General features: G+C 41.3%; 2 protein-coding genes across 3 annotated transcripts; both read right to left on the bottom strand.

Annotated features, from left to right (window-relative positions):
• Nucleotides 1–405: 405 nt before the first annotated feature.
• On the bottom strand, nt 406–5,034 carry jdp2a (Jun dimerization protein 2a). 2 transcript variants are annotated; one of them, XM_026151884.2, is made up of 4 exons: nt 4,743–5,034; nt 2,674–2,891; nt 1,721–1,825; nt 406–1,608 (listed from the first exon to the last, which is right to left on the bottom strand). In XM_026151884.2, exons 1-4 carry the CDS (start codon nt 4,828–4,830, stop codon nt 1,423–1,425), a joined length of 597 nt encoding a protein of 198 aa, XP_026007669.1. In that variant the 5' UTR covers nt 4,831–5,034; the 3' UTR covers nt 406–1,422. The 2 variants fall into 2 exon arrangements, with proteins under 2 accessions (XP_026007669.1, XP_080149993.1); XM_080293867.1 differs by lacking the exon at nt 4,743–5,034 and adding an exon at nt 4,506–4,703.
• Nucleotides 5,035–5,245: 211 nt separating this feature from the next.
• On the bottom strand, nt 5,246–8,305 carry fosaa (Fos proto-oncogene, AP-1 transcription factor subunit a). The gene is made up of 4 exons (XM_026151579.2): nt 8,034–8,305; nt 7,122–7,349; nt 6,686–6,793; nt 5,246–6,565 (listed from the first exon to the last, which is right to left on the bottom strand). The coding sequence occupies exons 1-4, from the start codon at nt 8,169–8,171 to the stop codon at nt 5,897–5,899; spliced, it is 1,143 nt and encodes a 380-aa protein (XP_026007364.2). The 5' UTR covers nt 8,172–8,305; the 3' UTR covers nt 5,246–5,896.
• Between the last annotated feature and the right edge of the window lie 851 nt (nt 8,306–9,156).

Raw genomic sequence — 9,156 nt, 5'->3', positions numbered from 1 at the left:
GTGCATGCTGAGAATTTGGTGTTTTTCTTATTTCAATAATTTAAAAAATGATTTACATGTCTAAACCAAACGATGGTCCACATTTAATCTAAAGTAGTATTTTATTATTATTGCACATTAGTTACTACTGGACCTACAAAGAATCCATCATGACTAAAAAAGGTGGAGAGGTATGGAGCAATATATTACAGTTAATACATTTTAAGTAGTTTAAAGATATTTAAGTGTGCCTCTTGGCATAGGCACACTTAATAAAGCAGGAAGGTTAATGAGCTGTGCTGCAGCTCACCACAAGATGTCAGGGTTTACCAGAAACTTTGCTCCTGAAACTTTTTTTTTTGTGCACAAAATATTATTATAAAACGTCTTCCATTTTGCAAGACTCAAAAAAATATTATTCAATAATTTTAAAAAAAGAAACTAGACATTTATTTCTTAAGGAAATACAAAATGGGATTTTGTGATAGCTTATATGCTTATATAACACCATATACAAAAGAATAAAAACATAAACATAATTGCTAGTAACAATATGGTAACAGAAAATAAAGTACAATGTAAACACTTGTATATATATATATGTATGTGCATACATGACGCCTGCGCCAAAAAACAATGGAATAAAGAAAAAATGTTCAGCTGCTGTGCCAACAAATGAAAAATGCTTGAGGTTATTTATGCGATACAAAGGCTTCTTTGACTGTGGGTTTATACAGAAATAAAAAAAATCATCTGCATGTGATGGTTAATGTATTCCAGTAGTTATTTTTTTATACATATATAACTATTTCCCCACAGATTTCAATGATATTTCTACAATTCCCTGCATGTATTTTAACAATTGAAGGACAGTCAAGGTCACATCATGCTGCAAAGATGTCTATTTGTAGCCTGATAACTTACAAACACTGTCTCTTTGGGGTATCGCCTCTTCCCTGCATGGAAACAGTGACTTAGTTTCATCCCACACAGCAACAAATAATCATCTGTGCAGCTGACTGATCGAATGCAGTTCTGTTTTAGGGTTAACTACAAAAAAACAAAACAAAAAGCATTAAAACACAGGTGTAATTACTGGAAATATATCAAAGTAATGCCTCGTGTGTGGCTTGTAATTCTACCAAAAGTTGTGCTGTGTTTTTTTCTTTACTTTCACACTAATTGTGGCTGGACCTGTGAAGACGAAAATGAAGAATAAATGAAAAAGCAAGAAGGAACAATAAAAAACAAAAACAAAACAAAAAAAGACTATGAAAGAAGATTGATTTAACTGCCAAAACAGTGTCTAAGCACAGTGGATCCACATTTTGTGGTGTAGCGCTCAGTGGCTGGTTCTCCTCCACGACCGAGGCCCCAAACGTAAGTGCTGCTAGTTTGTTGCTTCTTCCCAATCGTAAACTGTAGGAACTCGCACTACAACCTTCACTTGGCCTCCAGCTGCTGCAGCAGGGGGCTCACCTCACCCTCCGGAGTTTTGACACTGTCTGTCCTGACAATACACGTGGGGCGGTGGCGGTTGAGCATGAGGATCAGCTGCTGTCGTTCAAGCTTCAGCTCCTCGATCTGGGCTTTAAGGTCGGAATTTAACATCTCTAGCCTTTCCGACTCCTGCCATGGGATTGGAAGGAAGACAAAGTAATAATTGTGGAAAGAGTGAGACACAAGTTGAGTATGTGAGAGTGTGCAATCATGCAAAGGAGGCTCCTTAGATGTGCCTCACCTTTTGTAGATAATCTGTCCTCTCCTTCTTTTTGTTTCGACAGCGAGCTGCAGCCACTTTGTTTTTCTCCCGCCTTCGTTTTCTCCTCTCTTCCTCCTCGTCTCTCTAGAGACAGGCACAAGAGTTTTAAACACACCTTCAGGCACAATTAATCTGCCATACAATAGCAGGCAGTCCATGAACAGAGTAAGGATGGGAATGTGTATGTGTTAATATTAGTATTTAACCTACTGGGTTCTTCTTTGCTATCACTGTAAACAAGTCAAAGTGACATTTCCCCAAACTAAAGACCTTTTGGTTTGTTTTTCCCTCTACATTAGCGTGCAAGTCCTTCTGTTTCAGTCATGGTATGGATAAAAATAGAAAAAAAGCATTTTTTAACCTGGCACAGTCTGGCATGCCTAAGCATCCTTGAACGCCAGGTAATTGATGAACCCGACGTGTTTTTTTTAAGGCAGGAGAAGTCAAATCTCCCCAAGAAAACCTGTGCAAGTGTATGGAGGACGTGATTTCTCACGGACATCTGACACAGCAGGAAAGTTCATATAAAAAGCCATTTCTTCTCATTGTTTTATATATGTAGGGTGTTGTTGTTTTTAACTCTATTTGTAAACACTACTTTGGGACAGCATTAAAAAAACTACCTGTACTTCTGCCACTATTACTAATCTACCTGCTCTATAAACTACATGTCCCTTTGTGTCCACTAGATGGTCCTGTTGAATAAAATATAAACAGCAAACATATTTCTTTAGGATACAGAAGCGAGATTTTAAACACAGTTAGCAGACAATTTCCATGCCTTTTTTTTAACAGCAGATACATTAAAAGCACACCTTGGAGCCACTTTTTAGAAATGAACGTTTAAAAAGAACATGTAAGCTGAGTAAAAACTTAAAACGTGGCCTTAGTTTAAAGGATAACGGTTATCAACTGCTTAGTGTGTCCTATACCTCAGTTTTGATTATTAGAGGCCTCTTCCCCAGACTATCCAGGAAATGCAGAGGTGATAGCATTGTCCCAAACTCCTGGAGGTCGCCAAATTTGAGCTTGTCAGTCAGCGTGGTGGCTGTGATCCCAGCCAGTGGGCCCAGGCTGGGCAGGGAGCCTGCTGTGACAGAGGGATCTGGGATTTGTCCTGGCATCGTGTCAGACTCGGTCGTGACCACAGCTAGGCGGGAGAGGGAGAAAACGGGAGATATACTCAGACAACAAACCAAGTCAGATTAAGGAAAACACATAAAAAACTGAATACATTACAGGAATGCTTTACATTTATGAGTTGATAACAAATATAAGTGCATTATGTACCATCTGTTAGAGGGCTTCAATGAATCATTTGCAAAAGGTGGACTGATGTTGTTTTTATTCAATTTTGCAATATTTTCTAAAAAACAATTTCTAAAACTTCAGGGATCATGGCAAGAAAGTACATCATCTAATGCTACAAGGCCAAAAAGAGAGGTGAACAACACTGCAAAGACTAGACTCAAACAAATTCTACTTTATTCCAAGGGGCGCTAAAGGTAGCAGTTGCCAAGAAATAGTTACAGGGTGACTGTGATTTCCTGAATATGAGACATATCGAGGGGGAGAGCCAAAATTGAGGATAAAGACGTGAAATTATGCAGCCAAAATATAGCATAATGCAGTAACGTTTAAGAAAATAGTTTGCTTTCTTTAGCTGAAAAACAAAGTTAACTGTGTGAACACATTACCACAGTTTTGCACAGGCAAATATGTAGACAAGGACACTTCAGCATATACAAAGACGGTGAGAGCCACCCAACATACAGGAAGTTACTACAGCAGCTCAGCGGATGTCCAAGTCACATGAAATCCCCCCAAAAAACTTCTGATGTACCTTTATCCCACATCACAAAAACAACCAAGGCAAATTCTAATTAAAATATATAACCACAAGAAACAGCAATCTGGCTTTGTGTTCTTTGTGTAGACTAATGTTTATTAAAGAGGGGGGTCAAATCGCAGTGGCTCTCCTCAGAACATGAACTCACAGGCTACATAATAATCTCACATGGGAATAACTTTTAGTTTTGCAACTTCCTCAAAGTTCAGGTTATAAAGACCAAGAGGAAGTAGAGAGGCCATAAAAAAAACAAAACTCTGCTTGCAATTAAAGCATAACAGCCATGATAAAACGGAGAAATAATGTGTGAGCAGTTTAGCTTGAAATGAAAGCAAAAACACTTAAAGCCAAATGTAACTTTTGCTTATCATTTTTTCTATCCTCAAAATAAAACCCCAAACACACATTATGAGCCAGTGACTGCCATCTGAATGTTGATGCAGGGGCCCCGAAGGTGGTTTTAAACTTTCTCTACTAATAGTCACTTTATTAATGGCTAATCCTGAATGTCCCATAGAAACAACTCGCTTGGTCATGGTGTATTATCACCAGACTATTTGTTTACAATGCTGAAACCCCCAGGCTATGCATGAAAGCACATTTAGAGCCGTTTAATAATGTAATCGCTTGACCAGTTATATAGTGGTGTAGCTGAATTGGTCAACTTGAAAGCGGAAGTTTTTTTTTCTACAGTGCGGCATTAAGCCCATCTTACGTAACTTTGTGTTTCCATCAGAGACCTGCAGTGATAAAATGTTACAGCTTTCCGTCCACAGCCGCTCGGATAACCCGTATTTTGAGAATCAGTGCGAGGCACTAATGTAAACGGCGGACTAGACAAAACAAGAACATTTTGTTCTGAATTGTGCACGCCGTGATTCATGAAAAGGGAGCATGCAAACAAAAGAAAATGACCTTTCTGCAGCACGATCACTAAAGATGTCAGGTTTGCTTTAACAGAGAAATTCAGAGAATGCATCGATCGCACCGTATAATCGAAAACATCAGACCTGCCCGCTGCCTCTTCGCAAACTATGCTCGTTATGACCTATGTGTGGCGCGCCAATAAGCTATTCAGCATGTACCAAAAATAAAAAATAAATAAATAAATTAAATATGCAACTCTCGACTTCTGAAGTTTTGTATACCGACCTGACTTTGATCCCAGGTGCAACAAATGTCCTTTCTTCTGGTCAGCCGAGGGTCGAGAGTATATTTTAAAAAGTGGAAATCGTTGCATCAGCCCGATTTTAAACGTGATCCCAATCTGGGAGGATTTGGGAATGCGGAAATTAGGCTATGCCAGTCAAACGTAAGCAGGGATGTTAGAAAAAAAAGTAGCCTACATAGTGGGGGCAGAAGTGGGGAAGTCGCACCGCTCCTCCCATAAAGAAACAGGGAGGCTGCATACTGCTGCTGCCGCTGCAACCACAATAATACGACTCAGATGCAGGCCTGCGCTGGAAAAACAGTACGGCCACTGATCTACAGTGAACTCCCACCTCCGCTTCTTCAACAGCAAATATCTAAAGGGTACTACAAATAAAATAAAAATATTTGTATTTGAAATATTTTAAAGGAATTTTACTTTAAGTTTCTTTGGAGGAAAAACCCCCTCATAATTCAAAGTCCACAAAGTTATCAGCACCGAGCACCACTGTGAACGCAGATTTATTGTAGTTATTCAGCAGCATAGTTAAGCAATATATGCCCATTTTACTTGTTTGTTTGTTTTTAAATTTAAACAAATAAGTCAAAGTCTGAAAGGTAAAAAAATAAATCATAAGTTACATCTTGATAAGATATATATATCTATATATATAATAGTATATAGCACTGAATGTTTTCATGGAAAACTTTCAACATTTTAACAATGAGGTCAAACCACACTTGATGAGGTACGCAGGTACTTAGATGGATATGTAAAGACATTTACATCAATCAGTACACTACTGACACCAAAAAACACAAAACCATACTGTTACATTAAATTCCACGTTACAGCTTAGATCTAGTAACAGATCAGATATGAGCTTTGAAAATTATTTGGAATTTTTCAGCATGCGTTTAAAATCAAAACTTACTTCAGTCCTTTCGGTTAAATTAAAAGCCATGCTTTTAGCTACATCACTCTGTTGACTATGTATCTGAAGAGAGTTTATATGTTTGCTTAGTCATGTACAAGACTTTTCATGAATGTGTTCCTTGAAGCATTACAGCATACGTTGTTCATATCATTTCAACGTCGGGAACCTGCAAACAGAGAGACCAGAAAGAGATCAAACAGATCAGCGCCTCTTTGCATTTTATAAGGCTAGGAGAGTCGGAGAGTTGAGGATGTCGACAGAATCGCCCTTGCTTCCTCCACCTTTGTGGCTGTCTAGTCCCTCTGTGAGAGAGTCCAGCTCAGGGCACGCAAATGTGAACACAGACAGGTAGCTGCTGCAGGTAGGGGTGGAGGTGACCACGGGAGTGCTGAGAGGCTCCAGGTCGCTGGAAACCGACTTATACAGAGTCTCCCAGTCCGAGACCCCGAGAGAGCTACTCAGATCTATGTCTGGCACGGATCGAGCTGTCTCCATGGGAGTCTTCTCCTCCAGCGTGGGTAAAATATTGTCCAGTAGCCCCTCCTTAAGGTCCAGGGAGGGCTCGAGATCACAGATGTTGATTTCAGCACTTGCACACAGCAAAATATTCGAGTTCCCAGAGATGGCTGTGGACGGATCGCTGGGGTCGTCCATGTCTTGGAGTGATGGAGCTTCTTGCGTGCCATCCTCTGGAAGCCTGTCCTCGTCTGGACTGGGCGGTAGGCCTGGAGACCCTGTGGACTCTTGGAAAATGGATTCAAGCTCTTCTGACACCTGGCACACCGGCTTATGTGTAGCAAGAATAAATTCGAGCCGTTCTTTCTCTTTGATTAGGTTGGCTATTTCGGTCTCCAGGGCAGCCTTTTCCTCCTCCAGCTTGTCTGTCTCCTTTAAACAGATCGACACCAAAAAATCATCCATGTGGAAAATCAAACAAACAAACAAAAAGCAAAACACACCGCAGCAGGTGTAAATGACAGCTGAGCAAATTAATCACTGTTTACTTACAGCTTGCAGTGTATCTGTGAGCTCCCTCCTTCTGTTGCGACACTTTGCTGCAGCCATTTTATTCCTCTCCCTTCTTATCCTCTTCTTCTCCTCCTCCTCAGGAGACAGCTGGGATGTAAGGGAAATAATTCAGTCATTACCACGAAGAATCCAGCCATTTCTTCCCCTAATCCACAACACCCGCTCCCAGTTCGCCCTCTGAAGAGTGGCAAAAGCATGTTTCACTGCAATGCGTCTAAAAATAGACTATTGTTGCAGACTTGCTGTGACCTGAATATAAATTGACTGCCTAAGGAAGGCACACAGCCCGCACACGGCACCAGAGGAGCATGCACAATAGCTCGGCTGCACACAAGGAATTCAGATTGGCATATGCAAATTGACACTATTGACTGTTCTGTCCAATAGCAGGTAGACTTCATCGGAGCTAACCTACCTGCTCTGTTTTCCCCTTTCTGGCAGCATTTTTTCCCTTACTCCCGCCCGCTTTGGGTGTTGCCTGGTGAGAGCTTCGCGGTTCATTGGCTTGCTTGCTACCCAGAGACGGGGAGACAGATGTAATAATCGTAGGCTGGACCATCCACTGGAAATCTGGGGTAGAGGAAATTGCTGTAACCGTTGGAACAAATGGAGTGTCTTCAGTGCTCATGTCTTGGCAGACCTCCTGAAAAAGCAGAGATAGTACTGACAATGAGGACTACAGTTACATTTATTTATTTATACCAGAGGTTTCACGTGGCTCTGATTGTGATGCTGAAAATCAATAAAAGCCTCTTAATCATTTGTTTATAGTCTAAAACAGAGGACACCCTGCATGTGGTGTCTCTTCTTGAAATATACCCGACCAGAAATAGCCTTCTCCCAGATCAATATTTGACTTTATCATTGTTTCTGACGTCAACACTGACGCAGAGATGCTGTGGAGTCTCCTGAATGGATTTATTTTTCTCAATGAACCGCTGCATCGACACGCTTGCATTTTGGTCCCAGGACGTCGGAATCATAACAACCGACCTACAGGGCTATTTTGTCACATTTCCACATGCACAGATTTCCGATGTCTCACGTCTTATAGGCATATATGTATATATAAATATGATGCTTCAAAATTAACCGCATCCAGTTAATTTAAATCTTATCAATCAGTTCCCCCTCCCCCCCACCACAGAGATGAAAGCATTTGAGCATCCAGTCTGTGGCTCACTTTAAAAAAAGAAGAGAGAGAGAGAGAGAGAGAGAGCGAGAGAGAGAGAGAGAGAGAGAGAGAAAATGGTGATCTTTAATCTGTTTTAAACGGGGTGCCTCCTGGGTAGCGTGTTAAATAAATGATCAACAAAGCCATTCATACCTTTGCATTGCTCTCTGTGGAGGACGCTGGAGAGCTCGCCTCCTCTGGCGTCTTCTGGCAGAGTGTCCCGACAGGAGACTCTGCCCGGCAGGTGGGGGAGACTGAATCCATGTCAGGCGTCAGGTTGTTTTGATACATCACGAGGAGAGAAAAAAAAAGAAAAAAAAAAAGAAAGAAAAGCAAAATCACACACGCACACACGAGTCCTGATTAATGACAAATATGACTGTGGCCTTCCGCTGGGGAAGAGCAGCTCGGGTCTTTTCTCCAGGTATAGTCTACCTGGTAACTGGACGACTAGAATGCAAGCCCCTCCTTTTATGCTCTGCTAGAATTTTATGAATGAACCAAGACTGTACCATCCGCGGAGGGGGGTCAGACTGACAGCCACATAGGCATATTTTGGAGTAAAAGGCCATCCTGTTGACATTTATCCACCATTATATGCACTCCATGAGCGATATCTGACACTTTATCCCTTTTGGTTTGTTTTTATTTACGCCAGTTAGGCACCGCAAGATGACCAGACCCCCCCTCCCCTCCCTCTCTCTCTCCCATTCACAAAAATGGCTATCGGCCTCTTATTAATGCAATATGGGATGAAAAACGCGAGTCTATTTATAAATATGCCTATGTAACCATTTCCTGGGCGATAAAAACTTAACGCCGTGCTGTATCAATTTAGTCAAAGGTTAAATAGAGCCGTGGTGGAAACTGCTCCTCTTCAATAAAACCTCATTTGATTCCAAGGTCAGTGGACATGTTTTGCTCGACCATTTTAAAATACACACTGCAGCTCGCATTTATATTTAGCTCCATAATTTATCCGAATCCAAAAACCCATCTCATCTCCATTCGCCATTTCACATTGATAAAATGCGGACTATGCTGGGAGGTTTTAGCTGTGTGACAGGCATCTGTTGTCGAGCTCAGGCTTTTTTTCCCACCGATGATAAGAATCAGGGATTGTTCACAGACATAATGAAATGATGCTGAATTGTTTACTTGGGAGGGACATGTGGGGGCGGGCAAGTCACGTGGCATGACCCGGAACTGTGGGGGAAGAAGGGGTCTGCAACACAGCTGCTCAATACTCCAATCACAACAAAGGAGCAGCGCTGCG

Source organism: Astatotilapia calliptera, chromosome 19 (genome assembly GCF_964374335.1).
Source record: "Astatotilapia calliptera chromosome 19, fAstCal68.1, whole genome shotgun sequence".
Classification (NCBI taxonomy): Eukaryota; Metazoa; Chordata; class Actinopteri; order Cichliformes; family Cichlidae; genus Astatotilapia; species Astatotilapia calliptera.
The sequence above is the reverse complement of the archived record's forward strand: the minus strand, read 5'-3'. Positions and strand labels throughout refer to the sequence as shown.